Below are 24,854 nucleotides of genomic sequence, written 5' to 3'. Positions count from 1 at the left end.
TTGCAGGGGGACACTCCTTTCACCCCCCTTCCTGCTTGTGACTCGGAAAGGGTCACAAACTCTGGTTTACGAGTCAGAAATACTTTCCCCACTCGCAAAAGGGGTTCCGTACACAGTAAAATGCCTTTTTGTGGCCACAAACGCTGCGATTACGCGGATCGCAATGTTTGCAACTGCCAATGGTAATTGTACATTTCGTTTGCACTCTCTTAATACCGCATCCAGGGCCATATTATCAAGAACGGCGATAACATTATTGCCACTTTAGCGGCAAGAAACTGCCCTAGAGAATTCCAATAGAAGCCCAGGTTCTGGTGTGAAGGACCACAAACCTGGGCTTCTATTGGAATTCTCCAGGGCATATTATCAAGCCCCTTATCCGCTTATCTCTTATCGCTTTAGCGGCAGTTTCCTGCTGGCAAAGCAGCAATAATATTTGCGCCGTTCTTGATAATATAACCCCCAGTTTGAACGCTGGTTGAGGCCTAGAGTAAAATAATAACGGGATAACATTTCCGTTTATGTTGCTTGATTGTGTATGCGGAATACTATTTGGTGTTTCCGGTGAACTTAAATCCCACCTTTGCATTACTCACTAATTGGCAGTGTCTCGTATTCTACTTTCACACCTGCGGTCTGCTTCTGGCAGTCTGACCCATTGCACAACAAGGCTCTGTGCTCACGTGAACTATGTCGGCGTCTGTGCTTTAAATCAACTGATTTTTATGTGCTTCTGCTTTCACTTTGCGCGATAATCTTTCAGCACAATTTTCTATTTTGCGCCGATTAATTCAGAGTAATATTCACCTAATTACTTTGACACTGTGTTGCTTTGCTCCTTACTGCTCGGGGAAATCCATTGCATCGTTAGTGCAGATATGGGCCAGGGTATGTTTTATGTCAGAGATAGTATATTGTGCATACTTTACAATTTTCAACAGCCCATTGGCTCTGTTTGAGTTGGCTTCACGTTCATCCATACTACATGTTGCTCCTTAGCGAGATTAGATCCATTGTTACCAGTTCCCTATATATATATATATATATAAAATTGGGCTGTGGCTTCACCCACAGGACTATCACTTATCACTGCCTCACCTCATGCTATTAGCTGTTTTTTGTATCTGTCCACCCCCTAGCAAGCGCTTCCATTGCAAAAAGGAATTTTCAGATCTGAAAAGTACATTCACTCATCACACAGTTTGTCATATTTAGTTCTTTATCTCCTATATGCATTCTATACATGAATCAATCCTCTTTTGCTACTTTTCACATAAGCACTGGCGAACCCCATAGACCTGTCTTTAATATTCTAGACACCATTTGTGTATGCAACACATGCAAACATTTGTGAATGCCTGTGTCTGCATTATCACATTAAAGCCTGACCTATTGGCTTTAACACTACTTGTGTTGAGCCCCTTATGAATGTGTGCCCCTGACAGTGAGAGTATACCATTATTTGCATTGGCGGCTCCTCCACATGAGCGGAGCAGCGTTGCTCTTCCATTATAATGCCATTTTATTTTGCCACCACCTCGCGCTGTGTATAGCACGAGCGTGAGGCAGGGGGCGGGGCTAAATGCTGCTATTGCAGGATTACTGCTGCCCCTTTCAGTGCCCATGTCAGGCTGGCCAGCTGGCTACCTACGGCCAGCCAAGCATGAGCCGGGCATTGCTGGCACAGGCCCAGGCTTCAAAATGAGCTCTGGGTTATCCCTCTCCCACCAATCCTGGAGCTGCTCTCACACTGATGAGAGCAGCTGCAGGATTGGCTGGATTCGAGTTCCACTGTGCAGGAAGGAAGTCCTTCCATTCCTGCTCATGGAACACCAGTAAGTGCAGCATTTATGGTGAGTTTGGCGCCATCGTACCTCACCATATATTTTAACGGGTAACCACCACTGAATATTAATCTACTGTATATTACCTATTCCTGTGTTTCATCTCTTATTGGGGACTGTTTATTTCTTCTCTTGTTCTTCATGTACTCCGTCTCACTGATTGCTAATATTTCATTATACATGGCATTCCTCAATTAGGGACTGGTCTTGCAACCACTCCAACCTCTCTGTGTGCAGGGATGGGAATTTATTTTGCGCCTCTTGATTTATATTTCTGGTGTTTATGTTTCTTGTGTTTATGGAGTGTCAGGGTCTTCAAGTTTCCAGGCAATACTCTCACAAATGTTGCCCTGTGCTGAAAGCATGTGTTTTTCTTCCTCGTTTCTCAGTATACGTTAGATCTTGTGGTTTCAGCTCTCACTGGCCCTTTTATGCTTCCCAGCTGGTTTACTGAGGCACTCTGAGTGAAAGCATGTTAATAAGTCTTCTTCCTCCTCCCTCATGCTAGAAGGAACTACCTCATGATCATGCTACATGGTGTGAAACACTTTGATGAATGAATGATGGTGGGGCGTGACATAGTGCAGGACTTTGCAGCAAGGTCTAACGTGTCAAGACAGTTTGTGGTGCAGTCTACTGTGTAGAGTTCTGGCTACTGGTGGCTTTTAAAGTGTAGTATCCTGTGATGTGCTTTGACATGGTGTTTTATGGAGTTAAATAGCCTTTGGTTGTCTTAAGGGCTGTATGGTAAGGTGCAATAGGGAGCAAAATCATCTGGTATAGTGTGATGTACTGTGTTGCTGGTGAGGTATGATGTAATGTGGTAGCTCATGGCCTGGTGGAATGTGGTGGCATGTATCGTTGCAAGGTATGGTGTGATGTAATGAGATGTTATGTAGTCTAGCAAGATGTGTATAGTCCTGAATAATGTGGTGTTGTACAGTCTATAATGAGGTGGCATTAGTACGTGGGATGCTATGTCATAAAAAGTGTGGCATGGGATGTGGGTTTTTTATTGAGTGGTGTCAGTGCTGTTGAGCAGAGTAAATTGTTGTTGGGTAGAGTTGCGTGTGTGCATGTTCGTCTAATTTGTAAGTGAAATGTGCTGAGCCGTTGTGTGGTGCAGCACAGTATTTTTGGTGTGATGTGTCGTTGCACAGTGTTGTATAACTTGGTATCCTATTACACCCCATGATGTAGTGCTGTACCATGTACTATCATGTGATGTATTGTGGTACGGTGTGATAGGGTGTTGTGTAGTGTGGTGTTGAATGATGATGGGTGGTGTGTGTGATGTTTGGTAGTGTTAAGCAGTGTTGAGTAGTGTAGTCTGATTCAGAATAATGTTGTGTAATGTGGTATTGTATGCTGTTGGATGTTGTGGTATGGTGCAATGTGGTAGTGGTTGGTGTGCTGTGTTGTGGTGACAGCTGATGTGGAGAGAGGTGATCTGCCATGGTTTGCAACAGTGCTTCTGATGCAGAACTGGCTAGTTTAATGCAGAGATGTGTGGTAAAACATTGTGTAACATGATATTGTGTTGTGTAATGGGGACAATTGAAGTGTAGCTCTCCACTAAAAGATGCAGCACAGATTACATGTTTTGGTTACAATTAAAGTGGTGTGGCAAGGTGTACTATTGGGTGTTATGGTGCTGCTATGTGGTATGGTGTGGTAGTATGTGAAATGGCACTGTAGGAGGAGTGTGGTGTATTGTGTGTTTTGATAATGAAGTGATATAGTTCAGTATGGTGTGGTATGGTGTAATGGTATGTGGAAAGTGCAATGAGATGTGGTATGATGCCACTTGAATGGACGAAATTTGCTGTGATAGAAATTACAATGTGCTCCATGGAGGTGTGTCACGTATGTTACGGTTTGGAGGGTAGTGTGGGGAGGCAGGGAGGAGAGAGGTGTTTGTTGGATGGTTTGCAGTGGTATTTTGAGCTAAGTGGAGGAGGTGTGTGTATGGAGTTACATGTGTTGTCTAGTCTTATTGCTATCCTTTGGAAAACTGTTGTGCTGTATAGTGTTTTGGGGAGTAGGTTGGGAAGGTGCCCAGGCAGTGACCTTGTATGGACAGGTACGGTGTTTTGTAGGATGTGTTGTGCTGCACTGCAGTTTTGTGTAGTGTCCTACGATATGGTGTATTCTTAAGTGGTCTGGAGCTGTGGGCCTAGTCCGGTGTGTTGAGGTGTTTTGGCGAAATAGGGGTGGGAAGAGCCGTATATCTTCAGGACTGTTGACACCACCACCGATGAGATTCACAGAACCATCTACATCTCAATCCCCCCCCCCCCTGCACTCTTCACTATCTACATCCCTTCAGCTGCTGCTTTCTTATCAGGTCACTACCCTTCCCTGCACCAACCCCACTGTTCCCCTGAGCACATCCTACTTCTTCCTCATTGAATGTACCAGGATATGGTGTCTGTGAGGCACCCCGAGAAGGCAGTAGCACTTCACACTCCTCTGCTCCTGAGGAAATGTTTCTTCCTGACATTCACTTGCCCAGACCACCAGCCATACCTTACGCGACCCCTACATCGCCACTCCATCCATATCCTGCACAACTGTTCCCTAGTTCCACCTAAGTCCTACATAAATATTTGCACATCACACTATCATCTAGACCCTAAACTATGACCTCACCCCCACACCCCCACACACATCTTACATCTATACAACAGCCATATTCATTCCTCATCACCTGAACCACCCAACCCCAGCATCAATTTATACCTTGTACCAACTACATTTTATACCTTACATCCTTCCTCCTGCAGTACACCTACACCCTACACCACCTATTCACACTGCCATGGCCAAGATATAACACCCACATCCTTCACCAGTTGCATCTGTTGCACTTCACACCCTTCATCACTTCCTACAATCCACATCACAGTCTACATCCTATCACCTACACCCGACACCCTTTAGCACCTCCTGTGCCCTCTCAGCTGTTGTATTTTCCTCTTCCTTTTCTAAAGCCTATGCATTCTTCATGGCAGCAGAAGGCAGTGGCATTATTTACTTTAGGCCAGTTGCTTCCACCAGTTATACATTGCCCTCCAGGCTACGTGAGGCTGGAAAATCAAGTCTCTGGTAGGAACAGAAGTAGTATGTTCTGTCCCCATTGCCCCCAGATGTGTGCTGCTTACTCCCTTTACTACCCCAGGTTATCACTTCCACCATTACCATCTACGTCATCTTTACCTTACACCACAATATACACTACCACTTACACCCTACATAACCATCTGCATCCTATGGCCTCCACCATCCATTCAAATTGCCTATACCCAACACATACTAAACCACCTAACAGCTACACCACTCCCTCATACCCCACCCCATCACCAAGACCCCAAAGTCACCACTTGTACACTAGACCAATACCTTACACAAGCATCAGCTACTCAAACTTGTACACTCTAAACTAACTATAGCCTGCATCATCTCTTACATCACTATATAAACCTTGCATCTTCTACAGCTTACAACTCCACTTACCATTGACATCACCTATTCCATCCAGCAGCATCTACATCACATAAACTCTAGACCATCACCAAATCTATTTCGCACAGTGGACACAAATGCACCGCTTTTCCATCAATAGCCTCAATATCACCATTCGGCAAGATTGTTTTAAGTCTTTACACCTTGGAGTGTTTGGACAAAATATTGGATAAAAATACTATGGTACAGAAATTTCGTATCAAGAATATCGGGATTTCAAATATATTGTGGACAGGAAAATTGAAGGTTAAAATATAATTTTTAGTGTATAAAAATATCAATGTAGTAAATATCATGGATTTATAATATTTGAAGTTTTTACTGTCCAAAACCTTTTCTCAAATTAGTATAAATTAGAGTGGGAATAATAAATGTCACCCCTTTAGTGTCCAAAATTTTCATCGAGTGGGTTACGATTGGAGTTGGAATAGTAAATGTTACCCCTGTAGTATCCAACATCTTACTCAAGTTAGTTTAGATTGGAATGGGAAGATTAAATGTTACTTTTTTAGTGTCCAACACTTTCCCCAAGTTGGTTTAGATTGGAGTGGGAATAGTACATATCACCCCATTAGTGTCAAACATTTTCCCCAGGTTTGTTTAGATTGGAGTGGGAATAATGAATGCCACCCCTTTAGTGTCCAACACTTTCCTCAAGTTGGAATAGATTGGAGTGAAAATAGTAAATGTAATTCCTCTAGTGGTCAACACCTTCCTCAAGTTGGTTTAGGCTTGAGTGGCAATAGTAAATGTCACCTCTTTAGTGTTCAACACTATCCCCAAGTTGGTTTAGATTTGAGTTGAAATAGTAAATGTCACCCCTTTAGTGTATAAGATTTTTGTTAAAATTAGTATAATAAAAAGATGTCACACATATATAACATTTTTAATTTTTTTACAATTTAAAGTTATTGTACAGTTTTACAAATATATTTTTCAAGGAACAATAAAAGCAATTACAAAGTGAAAAAGTTTAACTGTAGAAAAACAGACGTACATCACATTTAATATATTTGTATAAGGTACATTTTTAATTGTTATTTCTCATTGATAACAATTTTTATACATGAATTAACTTTAAATATTTTTAACAGTATTTTAACATATTTGTATTAGTATATATTAAATAATTGTATATATTTTCTACCATTATATAATTCAGAATTTACAATTTTTTAAAACATATTTTACAACACTGTTTAACATTTTATTGTTTTTTAGATTCATTTGGCAGCCATTTTTTAATGCTACCATCAATTTTGTAGTCTATAGGTGTTATTTTGTGTAATTTTTCCAAGAACCAAGTCGTGGTTAGAGGCTTCTGTTCCTCAGAACAGGGAAGTCCTTTTGTAAGGATTTTCTAAGGGCTTTGAGAGTGGGGAGGATTTAGGATGCATGTTTAAAAGTTGGGCATAGTCTTGTTTCTGAGGGTTTGGTATATTTAGATGTGCTTTTGAAAGTGTTTTGCACTGTTTTATTGTTGTGCGTTTTATTACTATATGATATTAATGTATGAATGTTTTATGTTACATTTTGTTACATCATTTACATTTTGATGATTAAGTGTTATGTATTTGTATATTTGACACTAATCTTTTATGTGGGCGGGTCTTTAACATTTCTTTTCCAGGTTTTTGTTTTCAAACAATTTCTATGAAAGTTTGGAGTTTGTGTTTTTTTGTTTTTTAAAGGAAATATGTTTTGGTTTATTATAAACTGATGGTTTTTTATTTAGATTTACTTTACTTTCGGGTTTCCTGGAGGGGTTCTCTTTTTTTAAAATAAGTCTTCATTTATTTTTATGGAACATACAGACTTTGGATTTCTTCGAGGGATATGTTTGGATTTTTTTGGGCTTTTTGCATTTGGATTCTTAGCTTTTTTGTGGACTACTATTTTTTGTTATGTGGAGATGGTGAAAGATCTGCAACTAAAAAGCAGTAAGGGGCTTACTTACAAGAAATTATGCATCGATGTGTAAAAATTACTTGCTGTGAACATCCTTACAGTGCCATGGATGCCCCATATTTACAATACCGGGCTCCATGGTGTAAGGATCCACAGATGTGTCAGAAATACTGATGTATATGTAGGAAGGATGCCACAAAGCATCAGGCCCAAAAGTGGCACATTGCTGTAGTTGGTCATAAGACTGACGCAACTACAGCAATGTATCAAAAAACAGAGGCGATGCGTCAGTGTTGGCTGACGCAAGTAGCCTACTGTACGGGGACTAATGTAATAGAGTGTGAAAAGGTGAAAAATTCACTTCAGACTCTGCAACGTTGGTCCTGTATGTCTTGCATACATGTGGTGGCAGTTGGTCTGACCACCGACCACCATCGCAGCGAGCAGGAGACCGCCCGACAATCAGTCAGCGGTCCGACCCCACAATTATGATCAGACCGCTGTGCTGGTGGTTGTAAAGTCCTTTCCTCCACTTCAGCTTGTGCTGTGGCCCAGGAAAAAGTGCCACAGCACAAGCCGCCGTGGAAATAAGGCACTTAGGGCCAGATGCATCAATCCACCCTTTTGCAATTCCCTAATTGAGAATCATTGCGATTAGGAAATCGCAAAATGACATGCATGAAAGTGTGTTGAACACTTGCTGCGATTCCTAGGGGATCACAAATGACCTACCTCATGAATATTAATGAGGTAGGTCGCAATTTGCGACCTCCTAGGAATTGCAAAAATCGCAGGGATGGTGGCCTGCTGGGGTCAGCAGACCATCACGTCCGTGATTGCTTTTAAATAAAGCAATTATTTTTTTGTAAAGCAGCCCGTTTTCCTTAAAGGAAAATGGGATGCTTTACAAAAATAAAAATGAAAAGGTTTCCTTTTTTTTCTAAGAGCAGGCAGTGGTCCGTGGGACGACTGCCTGCTCTTAAAAAATGATTTTACAAACATTCACAAAGGGAAAGGGGAGGTAAAATGCGAATGTTTTGTCACCGCATTTTGGTTGCAAAACATTCAGACATACCCATGACAGGGACGCTCGAAACACGCCCCTTCCTAATACCAAATCGCAAATGCAAATTAGAGCTAAAAGGTATCTCCCTACCAAAGGATGGTGGTGAAGGAAGTTAATTATGCACCAGTCACCCCTCCATTCTGCAAAGAAGCTGACATGTTTCAGCCGGATATTGTGTCTCTCCGGGCTTTCTTCAGGACTACTAGACCCCTAGTCTTACTCCCTTTCTAATATATACTTTAATATGTATATCAATTACTACACCTGCAGCGCTGGGAGGGACGGGAATCAACCTTTACAACGCAGTCATTACATCGCACTACATTTACAACGCAGTCATTACATCGCAACATCCTTTACAACGCATGTCACTACAATGCAGCCATTACATTGCATGTCACTACAACACATGACACTACAACACATGTCACTACAACGCAGGCATTACATCGCATGTCATTACAACACATACCATTACAACGCATAGAAACCCTACACTATCCAACACTTACCCTACTGTTGCACCCCCTGGAGTTAGAATAGTAATTTTTACCCCTACTCTATCCAACACTTACCCTACTGTTGCACCCCTGGAGTTAGACTAGTAATCTTTACCCATGCACTACCCAACACTTACCTTAAATGCAATGTAATGGAATGCGTTGTAAATGTAGTTTAAAAAAATTGTTGTAGAGGCATGCGATGTAAATGTATGCATTGTAAAGGATGCTGAGATGTAAAAACTGCGTTGTAAAGCATGCGTTGTAAATGTATGCGTTGTAACGTCAGACATTCGGGAGGGACACAGAGCCAGTGGTGAACCTTCCTTGGCGATTGTGTGACTACAGGGGGTCGCCCTCACTCCTGCACCAGTTTGAGCAGGTTCCCAAGTGAACTCGATCCAAATTGGAGTACGGTTACAGGACCTTTATAAGATTACAAGTTACAGGTGTAGTAATCGATATACATATTAAAGTATATATCATATACATATGACATGAATGGTGCATAATTGACTTCCTTCACCACCATCCTTTGGTAGGAAGATACCTTTTAGCTCTAACCAGGGAATCCGCGAATAAAATTGATATTGGGATATCCCTTAGTTAGTTTTAACTCATTGTCTGCAGTTATTTTTCTTTAGATCCCGTCCTTTTCTTTATGTTTGTATTGTCTTCCCCACCCATTGTTCAACCTCAGGCATTGGTCTGAGCAGAGGTGTCAGTAGCAGCCCTTGATGCCACAAACCTTTGTGGGTGAGTGCAGTTTTTTCAAAGCATTGCACTTTGTTGTTTCTTTATTTCTCAAGAAAAGAGATCTATACGTCCTTACTTCTCTGTGTGTGATAAACCTTACAGTGGCCCACAGGGGACAAGGGCCCTGCTTGGGGCCCTCAAAGTTCATTTCCGTATGCTTTTTCATAGCGGTCAGACTGCCAAGAAAAGGCAATCGGAAAGGGACATCGTGATACCTATGACAGTGCCTGCGCAGACACTGCCGCATTAGAAGGGATACGATTCAGACCGCAGCCCCAACATGATCGTAGTTTGTGTCGGAGGCGGCGGTCTGTCCCCCCGACCTCTGCAGCCCAACCACCACCATCCAAATGCGGCAGTCGGATGGATGGCCTGTATGCCCGGTGGACCGCCACCAACGGCCTGTCGGTGGAGGTCCACCCAATATCGTAATCGGGCCCAAAGTTCTATCCGATAACGGCTTAGTTATACAATAGTACACTACATTGGAGTGTCTATTACAGGACAGAGAACTGGCCTGTGATAGGTTATCAACAGTGAAGCAGAGTAGAGCCATGGTAAGGATTATTAATAACAAGGGTTACTTCTCAGAATACCGCATATATTGCAAATCACAAATTTTGGGTATATATATATATATATATATATATATATCTATATTAAATTATTGTCCTATGCTACTTGCAATGGTAGTTGAAGTTAATAATTTCATCTATATAGGAACTAACTATCCAGGGTTAATTACTTGAGTAAATTATATAAAGCAAATCACTGTGCTGGAGTATCTCATTTAATGACTATCCCGGGTTACTTCCTGGGTACTTTGTATTTAGCAAACCACTGTGCTGTAATACCTCATATGTATCAAATCAGTAGGCTGGAATACCTCATTCCTAGAATTCATCATATATAGCAAATCACTGTCCTGAATGAACTACACTGGCTCCCCAACCAAGTTTGCATTATCATCAAGACCAGCCCCATCCCTTACAAGGTCAACAGAACCAGCACCCTTTTCATACTTGTGTGGCAACCAGCATCACAGACAAAGCCAGGACATCTCCAGACTGGAAACTACAGCTAAAAGGAAAAAATACAGAAGACAACCTCCTCCAACGACATCTCTATAATCTGGAACAACTTCTCTTTCAACTTCAGAACTTCCTCAGACATCCACTAATCCAGAGAGCACCTGAAGAATCACCCCTTCAAAGCACACTGCATTTCTACACCGTATGTTTCACCACTCACAAATACTGTGCCTCCTGAAAACAATCTTGAATCGTATACAGGAATCCTAACCAGATGCAATGCTTTCTAACTGGGTCTGAGTGCTACAACTCCCAAAAACACATACATAGCAAATCATTAACCTCAGGCATCGCAAGGACAGGCTTACAAAACCAAGCCGAAAGTATGACATCCTATATCAAATCCCAACCTGTCAGACATCTTACCCTACCTGCAGCATTTCCCCTCACCTCTACTCGTGCTGGTTTCATCCAGTGCTCCATTGTGTCTGCGGTGATGTTCTTAGGCAGCACTACAACATCACTTGGTGGGATGAGGCATGATGCGGAACAGATGGAACCTAAGGAAAGTAAAAGGTAGGGTTTAGAAGCTGAGGCAGGGGTTATCCTGGAGCCATGGTCAACAGGGGTAGGGGTAGATGTCACTCAGCTACAGCCAACTACTATGCTGAGAGTCTTTAGTTGCAAAAGCTGTAGGAACAACGTGCAAGAATTTGACACCTGTGTGTCTGCACTGCGTGAGGTGGCAGGCTGTTGCAGGAGAGTTAAACTAACAGCACAGCTCTTGATATTTGTCACCCATAGTATATATCTCTCTAAGGGCACCACCCCAAAGACACAGTCTTTATTAGGGGGAGATCAAGCTCCGATGTCACTTTACTTTATGCCTATGCTCATGATTAAAAATATTTGTAATCATGAGCAGAGGGATAGAACAAGGACATGTGTAATATGTCATAATTTACTAATATTTAGTATACTTTTGTTAGGAAGATAGTAAAGCCATCTATTCTTGAATGAGGACCGATAGGAGATTAATGTTTGTTTTTTGGGATTAAAGAGAAAGTGTCAAGTGTACCCAGTAAACACCGTTAGCTGGCGTTGGTTCTCCCTGTTTATATATAGGAAAGCGGTCGGTGATGATATGGCGAGCCAGTTGGTGAGAAACAGCCAACAGGCTCATAGTGATCGCTTATGTAAGGCACTTCCTATATAGTCTATATTTTCTATTATTTTTTGATTAATATGTCTCTTGACACCGGGCTTTATCACACCTGGGTAAAGGGTCTGACTGGGAACTGACATCGCAGCTTGACGTCCCCCTAATAAGGACTGTGGCTTTCAGGTAGTGCCCTTAGAGAGATACATATTATGGGCCTGATTTAGATCTGCCTGACATCGATTCGGCACTGGAACCGACCGACCTCCCGTCAGCTGTCCCAACCCAGCAATTAGGATGCGACCGAACACTGTTTGGTCTCACTCCTATCCTTTACAATGGGAGCATGCATTCCGACCAGAATGCATGCTTTCCTTGTAAAGAGAAGAGGTGCAGTTCATTCCTGCACCCCGTGGCAGGTACCTCAAGGTGCCTGCCACAGGGTGCAGGGATCAACAGAGGGGCACCATAGGTGCCAACTCGGCCTCCAACTGGAGGCCGTGTACCCATGGAGGCCCTGCAAGGGGCCCCCAAAGTCGAATTCCGACAACCTTTCTGTGTTGGAAATGTTGGCACATAAAGGCTGTCAGAATCTGACATTGTAATAACTCGGGCAGAAAGAGCCGCTCTTGGGATTACGGGAAGCTAGCCAAATGGCAGACGGGTTCTCAGAGCCCGTCGGAAGCCATTCGGAAATTCAGTTTGAATTCCTTTCCAACTGACTCCATCCAAATGGGTCGGTCGAAAATGAATCCGAACATCTGGTTACGATGCCGTAGGAACAGGTCTGACCGAGAGTCGGAGCTGTTTACTATGGCATCATAATCGGCCCCTATGTGTGACAAGTATCAAGGGATGTGTTGTTGGTTTGGCTTTTTGAGTGGAGGGCACCCTTGATAAGTTTTCCGTCCCTCTCTAGCTCCTTTGGTATATGATGTGACAAGAGAGTGCCTGGCCCAAGGAGATGTATTTTCTGGGGACATCCATCTGCCAGGAATAGTTTGTCAAAAGACTCTATATTATAGGTAGTGCTCTGAGCCAGGCCTGAGTTTGTAGAGAAGTCTATATAGAATATGATATCTAAATACAGTATATGCTTGGGATGAGAGTGTCAAAGGAGTGTAAGTGCCATGTGAAATTTCTGTTCTTGGGGAGTGTCAGTTACAGTCGGGATGTGATACAGGATTATAGCCCTATGCACCCTTATCTGTCATCGGAATGCATGTTCCTGGAAAGGGTGTCAGGCGATTACATGTGCCGGGTGGTTATTCTGAAGGGAATTTCCTATCCTATGGTACCATAATATAGCCTTATAGCCCGCCGTAGCGGGCTATACTGGCTATTAATGGCCCGCTACTACGTTAAAGGCCCGAGCCGAAGGCGAGGGACTTTAACAAGGTAGCGAGACTTTAATAGCCGGTATAGCCCTGCTACGAAGGGCTATAAGGCTATTAGAACATTCTGCCACTAGAGGGCAGAATGTTTTAACAAATAAAACAAAGGCTTCTCGAAGCTCAAGGGGATTTAAATCCCCTCGAGCTCCGAGAGGCCGTTGTAAGACATTGGAATGTTCCTCTGCGGGCCTTTACCGGTCCGTAGAAGCAGGGAGAACTCCATTGTCTACAATGGAGCTCCCAACATTACAATGTTCTAATAACAAATTAAATACTTAATACTGTACCTATCCCATAGCCCTCGTCGCACATGTACTCCACTTGGTTCAGGTCTGATGGTGGAGGCAGGCACTCTCCTTGGAGATCTTTACACAGCTTAAATTCTTCTGTCCAAGTGCCATCTTTTGTGCACAGAATGGGAACCTGCAAAAGGAAATATCTCACTAACACAATGTCAGGTTCACCCCTGCTTGCATTTCCCCTATCAGTCTTTCTCTTGTTTCTGTACACCAATCAAAAGGGGACAGAAAAAAACATTAGACAATATCTGATAAAAACAGGGAAGGAATGCCTTGAGCAGACCTCCAGCAGATGCATTTGGATAAACACAAGAAATAAACTGAGAAAAAGCTCAAGAAACAAAAAGCACAGTCAATAGTAAATTGTAAAATTGGAGGCCATGTTGAATTGCTTGCCAAGAGCTGGCAAGAGGTTAGATATTGATTCTTACTCTATGGTGGTCCTCTCACCAATTAAATATAGAACAGTACTCAACTTGCCTCCTGCAGCCAACTGATGTTTGTCTGTCCATATTTCAAGTAGATGAACATGGTCATGTTTGCTCATAAATGCCTCAACAGGAAATCCCAATACAGGAGTGATAGGCTTAGGAGCTGGTTGTGAGTTGCAACCTGTGACACCAGGATCCCTTACGGTGGTGACAGAGTATTTCAGGTCTAGGACGGGGGGCTGGTGAGTACTTACCTGGTCCTGAAAAAAACAGGCAGGCCTTGGCATGAAGTGTATAAAACAAAAAAGTTGGGCATTGCTTATACGTGACAATATATAAACCTCTTTTCCATTCCTTAATGAATGACATTCGTTATATGTGGTAATTTTACCATCTGGAATTTTCTTAAGTATCTACAGAATTGTAGTCTTCTCAGGGATGGGTGCAAAGTGTTAATATCATTATCATAACTTGAGAATTATTTGCAATATTCCACCATGCTTTGGGTGCGCTACTCTGATAATTCTAAGAATCTGTACTGCATCATTTGGGTTTAGCCAATCAGGTCGCAAGGCACTGTTCACTGGGAAGAAGGAAAGGATAGGACAGGTCATCTTACTTGTTGTCTATGCCGGTCGCAGCTGAGAGTGCACTGACTGTCCAGTTTGAATCCGTGACTGCAGTTGTACATCCCCTCAAAGACAGGCGGGGGAGGGTCACACTCCACTGGCACACAGCTGCCTTCTTCCCAAAGTCCTCCCTCAAGACACTGGATTCTCAGGATTTTCCTGGTAGCAGAACAAAAAATAAAGATAATAATCAAAGTATTGTGCCATTATCTTTTCTAGAGCAAAGGAGTTTTCAAAATAACTGTGAAAGAAGAGTGATTAATTTGGTTATTCTGATCTTCTAGGGCTGCCCCTAGACATCAGTGCTATCCATCAGGTTGTACAGATTTAACTGGCCTGAGGTAACCAAGCTATTTCTCAGGTGGCACATCTGGTACTGGCAGCAGATTCATCACTGTGATTGCACAGATCTTACAGGTCCAGACATCAGAGCTTTCCTTCAGACGACACAGATTTCAAATGCTTCGACTGCTCGCTCCCTCAAAGTCAACACAACTTCTAGTCTCAAGTAGCAGGGCTTTGTCTCAATGCACAAAGATCTCAAACACTCAGGCAGCAAGGGCATCCTTCCAGTTACAGATTTCTTACAGACTATGGCCCTGATTCCGAGTTTGTCCGAGAGGGTACTCCATCACAGCTGCAACGGAGTACTCTCTCCGCCAAACCCTCAGTTTATCGGCCTGATTTACACGTGGGCAGGCCTTCAGTATCGATGCGACTTTGCCTACTCTGGCTCCTTCCCCAAGGTGGTGAGCTTTGGCGGTTCAGCCGCCCACTGGTTAAGAGTAAGTGGTGGAATGGGCAGTTTTTCATGTCCACCACAGCCAGGTCAAACCTGGCGGTAATGGATATTGAAAACGTTTACAGGACCCCGCACCATAAGAGATAGTTTTTGATTTTTAGAAACAAACTTCTGCTTTGGGAGTTTGTTTTTGAAAAAACAAAAACATAGTGAAATTTTGACAAGCGCTTATCAATTTGACTGTATAGTCTGTAAAACTTTTAACATATTGACGGCGGTTCCTGCCAATGACTAGAGTTGTCCTAAGTGCCAGTTTAGGGGCATATTATCAAGAAACGGCGTTAAAATTATCGCCGCTAAAGCGGCGATAATGGGCTTGATAATATGCCGCAGAGAATTCCTATAGAAGCCCATGTTCTGGTGTCAATATGGGCTTCTATTGGAATTCTCTGCGGCATATTATCAAGCCCATTATCGCCGCTTTAGCTGCAGTTTTCGGTCGCTAAAGCGGCGATAAATTTAACGCCGTGCTTGATAATATGCCCCAGACTTCTTTGAATGAAAAGGACAGGTACTCCATGAAGGAAGTGAAGTGTTGTACTCCTTAGCCCTGACAAAGTACAAACTGAACTCTGCACCCTAAATCAAGCACTATCACAGCAATGCTATCTTTCAAGTTACAGAGATCTGAAAGAGTCAGGTAGACAAAGCAGGCCTTTTAATCCAGCATACACACATGTATAGCTTGAGTGGCAGAAGTTAAGGGGGAAGCAAAGCCCATCTTAATAAGTCATGCATCAGCCAGACATAGCCCTGCATATATGAAACAGCCAGGCATGGTAGGGTACCTGAAGCAGGCAGTGTGCGCTGAACTCCTTCATTCACAGGCAGACATGAATTAATGGAAGTGAATGGTCACAATAAGTTTCTCATGAAAAACCACCCTGACCAGTATTTTACAGTCAATTTGTGTGCAGTAAACCATCATCGCCTCAGGTGACCCCGTGTTATCCCTTCTGTCAAAACTTACTTCAGTGGGAAGTCCAGTGCTGCCAGCACATTCCTGTCAGAGGAGAGGGCCCGCCCTACAAGGGTAGCAGGGTTCGGAGCCCTGCAGCACACAGTGATACATTTGAAGGGATTATTAAAGCTGTTGCCATGGAGCTTTGGCCTCCAGAAGTGTTGGTGGGGAGGCAAACACACAGACCTTTTAGGGTGTGGGGGGGTTGCCCTGCCTGCTGAGTATATTTACTAGCAAGGAGTTATGACGTCTACATGCACCTTCCCACATATATTATTCCCAACAGTCCTAGTTAAGAGTATTTTTCATATGTTAAATGAAAAACTTTTTAATTTTTTTTATTTTTATAAATCTGTTCATTGAGTTTTATGTTATATTCATGGTATACAGTTTACACAGTTGCCATCATATTTTGTGGTAATATGCATTGTTCTTACATTATAAGACTTGGGCATCCACTACATAGCACTTGAAACTGAGCAGTTCATTGCGTCAAAGAGGGTTTGCAGGTGAAAACATCTGTGAGTGCCACCATTTTCATTCTATTGGTGCGGGTGATCCGTGCTTCAAATTGCTTGTTTATGTGCACGCACACGCACAGACACGGCAGTGGAGGGTAGAGACGGATTGTACTTTCAGCACGTTGGCCAAGTGGAAAGAAAAATCTAGTCATCTATTCACCTGAGTGGCCGGATTTGAGTCCTAAAGTGAGGTAGACAGGCTACATATAGTCTATGGGAGTTTCCAGTGTTCTTTAAAGTTTTACTGTACACAGCTTTAATAGCAATGTCTGTCGAGGATTTCCAGTCTAGCGATAAGGAATATTCAAGCATGTGACTATGAAATAAGGTTGGGTTAATCATTTTGTGATATCCCATTCTCACAGTCTTTATACAGTGGCAAGGCTGTCCTCAGGTTTCTTGTAAACATGTATACAATATGATCTCAGGGATTCTATGAAACTGGTAACAAGACTTCATATCAAGACTCTCCCGTGTGAAGACCATGCCGGAAGGCCTTCACTCTGCGCCTACACATGTGTGCGGTAGATCTCTGCAGAGGTTTAAACAGTATGAGCCACAGACGTCTCTAGGACTTCAGTGAACATAGGAAAGTTCTCCACAACCTTTTTAACCCTTGTGTCACTCCAGAGAGCTCAGTGATTTCACGCTCAACTTTGACAACTACTTTAAGCTCTAGATCATGAGTTTGAGGCCTGGCAATGCTAAGGCAGACTTCCAGCCTTCCAATGTAGGCACATTTAGTATTATGTGCTTGGGTGATAGTAGCATCTGCTGTGTATAGTGCCTAGAAAAGGCAGAATGCGTTGACTGCATTGAAATACTATTTAAGGCATCATTATTATCAACATTAGCATTTGTGTCAACGCTCCTAGCTCAACACACAAGCAGACACATCAGCTCTGCTGACCCCATCCAGATTAGAGAACTGAGTCAAGTCAAACCAGTCCTGTTCACCTCAAACCTTCCACACACAGATGTTAAGATTGCCATTCTACAGTGATGCTCTATAACATGCACACTCACTATGACTGCACATCCCTTTTTCCTAGCAATGGGTCAACGCCTGCCCCATCATCGACTTCCAGTCCATTGGGCTGCCTCATCCTTCAAGAATCATTTCTGAAACTAGCCACGTGGACAGCTCCCACCTCAGCCACAGGAGCCTTGGTTAAACCAGACCTTCTCCACGAACAAAGGTAGAAATGGAACCCACTGAAACCTTATCCCAGGCTTTATTGAAGGGGTTCTTCCAGTTTCTGCTCTTTAAAGTTTTCCTGGGATTCATTCTAACCCTTATTAGAACATTGGAATGTGGAGCTCTCCATTGAATACAATGAAATGCTCCGAACTTCTATGGGCCTCTAGTGGCAGAATGTTCTAATAGCCTTAAAGCCCTCCGTAGCTGGGCTATACCGGCCATGAAAGTCCCTCTCCCTTGTTAAAGGCCCTCGCTTTCGGCTCGGGCCTTTAACGCTGGAGTGGGCCTTTAATGGTATAGCCCGCTAGTGCGTGCTATAAGTCTATATTAGAACATTGGAATGTTTAGCGCTCCATCGAAGAAAATTAAGTTCTTGTGGCTTCTAATGCCTGGTAGAAGCCTGGAGCATCAACAACGTTCCAATGTTTGCTCACAGCAACAGCTGTGAAGAAAGGCCTCACAGTGCCCTTTTGTCATCACATGCAATAGAGGTCCACTATCTGAGAAGATGGCATCATGTTTTCTCTCTATCCATTCCCCTTTTCCCTCCATACAGTCTTTTTAAGAGTCAGGGGTTTGGTACCGCTCTTAGTTTACTGGAAGAGAAAGGGGCAGCAAACCCCCCCCCTACCCCCCACCCCCCCAGGCCACCAAACTACCCAGACCAACCCCCCAGCACACAAAACTATCCTCAACCCCCCCAGCCCACAAAATGCCCCCGACCCGTCCCCCAGCCCCACATTAAATAACCCGACCGCCCCCCAGCGCACAAAACAACCTGACCCCCCAGCCCTAGCTAAAATAACCCTTACCCACCCCCACCCCAAAAAACAACCGGACCCCCAGCCTACAAAAGTACCCCGACCCACCTCCCAGCCCCACTCAAAACAACCCCGACCTACCACCAGCCCACTAAACATCCCAGCCCCACTTAAAATAACCCTGACCCACCCCCAGCCCACAACTCAACCCCCGACACCCCCAGCCCCACTTAAAATAACCCCGACCTACCCCCAGCCCACAAAACAACCGCGACCCCCCAACCCACCAAAATACCCGACTCACCACCAGCCCCACTTACCTCACTGCGATCTCTTCCTACTTCCTTCCGTTTGCAAGCCCTACCACGCAATGCAACCACGCACATGCATGGTTAAGGCATATGCGTGGTTAAGGCATGCGTAGTAGGGCTTGCGGAGTCGGAACACTCGTGGTTCAGACCACGGTGTTCTGACTGTTCCCCGCAAAATCAACTCTAATGGCTGCACGCTCATGTGTAAGACATGGTGCTGTTTTCGCTGATTTTCAGGGCTGCTCACACTACTGGTGCAAAATTGCAGCTCGAGCTGCATATTTTCTGTCCGTTAGTGGAATTCCATAGAATCTCGCTGAGTTTTCTGTAACTCTGCGGAATTCGGCAGAGTGAAACCCTGCTTGTCACCACAGTAATATACCTGAAAGCACTCACACGAGCTACGCCTCTCAGCAATATGCTTTATTGTGCAAGCATGAACTATTTACAAATAATATTATCAAAGCCATGTGGAGGGGCAGCAGACACTCCAGCAGGGTGGCAGCACATGCGCTCTCGTCATCCAGATGGAATGGGTCTGTCGTCATCCCATGCACTTCCGGAATAGGCATTCCAAGCTGCAGAGTAGCCACTATTAGTACAGCTGGTGCAGTGGCACCGGTCTCGGAGCCCTTCTAATTGCTGTATTTTACTACCCCAACAGAAGTCAAAGGGGCCTTTTTCCTTGTCTGCACCATGGTCCATGACATCCTTGCTGAACTACTGATCCCAGAAAGCTCTTCGTGGAACTGAGAGCACCACACGTATGAACTGACTATCCAGCCTTGAGACCCTTCCACTTAAACTAACGAGCACGGATGCTTTGCTGCTTGTGACGTAGCGACAGGGGCTACATGGGCCTTGCACAGCAGGCAGGTAACGCTGAAGTGAACGTGTAGCGAAAAGGCGATTAGACAAAAGAAGTACAGACCTGATTTGATCAAATCTTCATGCTATCACCACCAAACAAGAGGCTGAATGCGTAACGGGTCTTAAAGGAGTTATTTGTACGACCGTGTACGATTAGCGAGCTTTTCCATTAACAAGTCATACCATGGAAAATATCTATTGCTTACGCTCCTTTGTCCTATACATCTCAGCCTAACACCCCTTTCTGTCATTCTCACCTGATCTCTACCCATAATCCTTCATCTCTGTCCTCCCTCTCTCTCTCTGTATCCTAAATTCCTATGTTTTCCCTTAATGTTCATCCGTCTATCCTTGTTTTCCCCTCGAAGGGCCCTTCCAGAGAGCTCAGACCGCAGAGGGGCCGCTACGGGCTAATTTTTGGCAGCCATGGACAGAGAATCAGCACGGTCTGCACTCCAGACATGGACCCGTGCCACTTGAGGAGGGGGCACGACCCAGCTTCGGGGCCTACTGGACACCATCAAACAGCGCTGGAACCTTAAACCCACCCCGGCCTCCTTTAATGGTCCATTCCATGTCTTTCCCTTCCTCTAATAAATGTGTTTTTATTTATTTTATCTTGGCTTCTGTCTGCTCCCGTAATCCTAGGGACATGTTGTTTATTTAAAAGACTAAAATGAAATTGGAAGGAAAAATGTTTTACCTGCCAAACGCGCACCAACTTTAAACGTTGTTCTTACCGTTACATTTGTTATTTTCTGAATGTTATTTTTTCTCTTATTATTTATTCTTTCTTTAAAGCATAAAAATTAAAAATTAGCAATGTTGCAGAGATGATTGGTCAGATCAAGTAAATTGCACCTTTGCAATATTTGCACCGATCACCAGTTCTGAAACGACATATGCATTGCATGACCACTGAACACAATAGTATGTGTGCCAATCGGCCGGTACAAATGTTGGTTCACGTCAGGTGAGATATAACCTGGCACTTAGCCGAAATTACCCTCTAACAGTAACAGATTGCTTCGTAGTTGTGCCGTTTATGTGTTCGGGTCAGATGTATTTATTATGTTAATCCATCTTTTTGGTTGGCAGCTCATAGGACCCACAAATGTTATTGCCTCTGAGGCGTGTATTATGTATAACACAGCCGTAGAAGGGTGTTACTGTAAGTTGCATCTGTGTAAAAAAAAGTTAATGTAACAGGAGCATACGATTTGATAACAGATTCAAGTATGAAAGTTTTAGTTCGTGAACGCTTTTGGCCAGCCACTCTTGGTAAATGTACCTATAAGAAAAAGTGAGTGACATGTTATTGACTGGTTTGAATGTGCTTTACTGAGGTGCCCTGTCACCAGAAGGATTCCAGGAGCTGAAATGGCGTTGAAGAATTACAGATAGTCAATAATGAAGTGTTAGTGACCGCAGCACCTGTTACGGTAGTGAGACACAGGTGAAGGCGCATTAAGTGGTAGCCAGTGCATGGACGTCGATTGAACACAATGCTAATGGTAGTGGAATTACATCATGGGGAAACATCCTTTACAACAATGTTTTTACCACACACTGCCTTTACCACGCAAGACCTTTACAACGCAGCATTTACCATGCATGCCTTTACCACACGTACATTTTTCGTGCCTTTACCATGCACACCTTTACCACGTATAGCAAGAATGGGTAAGGTAAGTATATATGTGTGTGTGTGTGTGTGTGTATATAAATCCAAAGAGAACCCTGTTTCCACAACTACCTCTGGCCTCAGATGTGGCGGCTCATGATGAGACGGGCGTGGAGAAGCCTGTAAATCATGTCCAAGAACACACCGCGTTCCAGACACTCAAAACACGAAACACATGAGTCTGTGTGAATGTTGCAGGTGAAATTTTATTAGCTGCAGCCAAGACGCCCAATGCGTTTTGGAGGAACACTTCCTCTTGCTCACGGGACAGTAAGTTTATAAGGCAGCAGGAGTTGTGATCTACGTAACAGTGCAAACAAGTGACATAGAGAAAAGACACAGAAAAAGGTGTAACCAGGGAGAGATTACAGGCGCCATTTAGTGTGATTACTCTGTTAGATAAAGGCGTTAGGAAACATCAATGAGTTCTATTATAACTGGCAAAAGCTATCAACCATTTTCATGCTCCAATAACAGAATGAAAATTATTCCAACTGGGATTAAATACAACAGAATTAAGTTAAAGTTTAAAAATTACATGCCACATACATCAAAGAAATATACAAATTAACTTTTATGTTAGTAAGCATGTATGCATATTAAGACAACAGGTTGCCTAGCTTTATTTAAATAGAATTAGGTATGACGCTTTCAACATTAAGTCAATAAGAAAATAACTCAGTGGACTGTGTAGGATCGCAAGTCATTTTACCCCGTCATGCTTTATTGTTGGTTTCATCCGGATTCATGGCGGCCAGCTTGGTACAACAGATACCGGTGACCCATAAAACCTGCTAATGTATATTGGGCAGTGCTGTACTGTTAGATATCTCAGTGGCTGCTCATTCAAATAAATTGAATGACTGTAATGCAACCGAACCAAAAGTCATGCCGAGGTACTATTCTTGATAAGCAGATCGATACAGAATTAATATTACGTTAGTTACACCCCAGTTGACTACTGCACCCAATTGGGATGAACCCCCAATTGCGAAACATGACTTATTGTGAGAGGGTCAACATGGGTTCAAATTATCAGAATAAAATCAATATTTTGGTAGCAATTCATTAAAAAAATATATTATTGTGATATTTAAATAAAGCCCAACTGTATATATATATATATATATATATATATATATATATATAACACAGTGGGGGTTGCCACGGGGTAGTTATATGTAGGTCAGCGTTTCCTTCGAAAATTTGTTTTTTGTGTTGCCAATAACTTTGGCACCGTTTGACAAATCTCCACAAAACTTTCCCAAAAAAGTGCTCTTTCTCTGCCTAGTGTGTGAATGGAAAGTTTCAGGGATATCCGTCAAGCGGGGGGCCGAGAAAAAAGGAGGGTCCAAAAGCACAAAATATCTGTGCATTTTCCAGTTCTTTAGGCTGGCTACAGCAAAACTGCTGAACGGAATTACACCAAATTTGACAGAAAGCTAGATATTTGCACGCAGATTGTGCCATTTGTGATTTGGTGTAAATCCGTTCAGTGTTTGAGAAATTGAAGTTTAAAAATAATTGTATATCGGGACTGTTGGGTCTGTGAAAGTCTCTTGAGAGTCTCACGGGAGCTCCAATTTATAAATAGAGCATTCTGATTGGCCCAGGGAGCTTTTTTCCCTTGGGCCATTTCGCTCCTGTGAGATTCAGACTCCCGCAGGAGCCAGCACTCTGATTGGCTACCAGCAACATCAGTAAAATGTTGCTGGCAATCATTTCAGGAATCAGGGACTTAGTCCCCTGTACTGAACTTTAAAAAAAAGTAATATAAGGGGGCAGGGTAGGGATACTCTGCCCGCCTAGGCCCCATGGGATGGACCCAGAGGGACCTCCCCTGTGGCCAAAACTAAAAAAATGGGAATTGTTACCACAATCCTGCGGGATTCCCACAGGATTGAAAAAATAAATATTAAATGGCAGCACTGGCTGATTCTTTAATTAAGGGGTGGGGTGCACCTGGTCCCCCTTCCTGAGCGGCACCTAGGGACCCCATCCTCCTAGGGACCAATTTAATTTGGGGAGATGGTATGAGGACCCCCTCCCGAGCTGCATTCGGCCCCGGAGACCCCATCCCTAAGAACCTAATTAATCAATATGGGGTGAGGGTGCCCGGACCCCCTCTCTAAGCCATATTATGCCCTGGAGACCCCATCCCCCAGTGCCCAATTTAATAAAAATGGCAAGGGGGCATGCTGCCCCCCTCCCTGAGCCGTTTTCAGCCACGAGGACCCCATCTCCCAGGGCCCAATGTATTTTGTAAGTGGCCGCTTTAAATGTCCCTGCGGACCCCATTACCCAGGGCTGTCACTTTTTTAAAAAGGGAGGGGGCACGCCTCCCTGAGCCTTAAATGTCCCTGGGGACCCTATCCCCTTGGAACCAGCTCACTTGCTATGTCCAGGGAGCCCACTCCCAGGACACAGCAGTTTCCCTACCCACAACGGCACAGGCAGGGAAACTTGTGTTTGCTCCCCCCTTGATGGGAACATTTTTAATACTCGTACCAAACGGGAGCAAACACAAAGTCTGCTCCCAGAGGGTAGGAGGTTTAAAAATGCTCCCGCTGGCTGGGGGCAGACTTCAGATCTGTTTCCCTGCACCAGCTGACACGGGCAGGAAAACAGATCAACAGATTGCTACTGCCCGGAGGGAGCAGCATATATAGCTGCTCCTTCCGGGCAGGAGCAATGGCAACCCCTGCACCAAACGGAGAGTCGGCTGTGGCCGCTGGGCCCTGGGCCCACCTGCAGCCCCCATGTGTATGGTGGGTACCCTTTAAATAATGCGGGCCCGGGTCAAAATAAGCTTGAGGAGGAGAACTCCTTCCCCTTTAAAATAATAATGCCCTGAGGGATGTGGTCCCCGGGGCTTAGTGAGGCCTGGTGGGGTCCACGCAGCCCCCTCCCTTTTAAAACTGAAAAAAGTGTTCCCCCGTTTTACAGGCTGATAGACAGCTCAACTTACCAGTGACCCGAGCGCGCAATTTTGATGGTGTGTTCTGGATCTACAGGAATACTGTTGTAAAGTATGTCAGAGCCCGTTCTGAGTCTCCATATTAGTTTAACATTTTAGCTTGGCATCTTCCTCTAATTGTGTCTTTTTACATGTTTTACACTTGCACAATAATGTCCTGAGAAGTTTCTACATGCAGATAGTTTCTTAGTATGTATTATTATCATGTTGTTGTATACTCTGTA

General features: G+C 43.7%; 1 protein-coding gene across 1 annotated transcript in view; it reads right to left on the bottom strand.

The window, feature by feature from the left end:
- Positions 1–24,854, bottom strand: part of PAPPA2 (pappalysin 2) — a 687,952-nt gene that overhangs the window by 141,112 nt on the left and 521,986 nt on the right. The window contains exons 17-19 of the mRNA XM_085601602.1: positions 14,533–14,701; positions 13,471–13,606; positions 11,081–11,190 (exon numbers count right to left, since the gene is read on the bottom strand). Coding sequence (XP_085457728.1) covers positions 11,081–11,190; positions 13,471–13,606; positions 14,533–14,701 — 415 coding nt within the window. The remainder of the gene's footprint in view (positions 1–11,080; positions 11,191–13,470; positions 13,607–14,532; positions 14,702–24,854) is intronic.

Source organism: Triturus cristatus, chromosome 4_2, assembly GCF_964204655.1.
Source record: "Triturus cristatus chromosome 4_2, aTriCri1.1, whole genome shotgun sequence".
Classification (NCBI taxonomy): domain Eukaryota; kingdom Metazoa; phylum Chordata; class Amphibia; order Caudata; family Salamandridae; genus Triturus; species Triturus cristatus.
The sequence above is the reverse complement of the archived record's forward strand: the minus strand, read 5'-3'. Positions and strand labels throughout refer to the sequence as shown.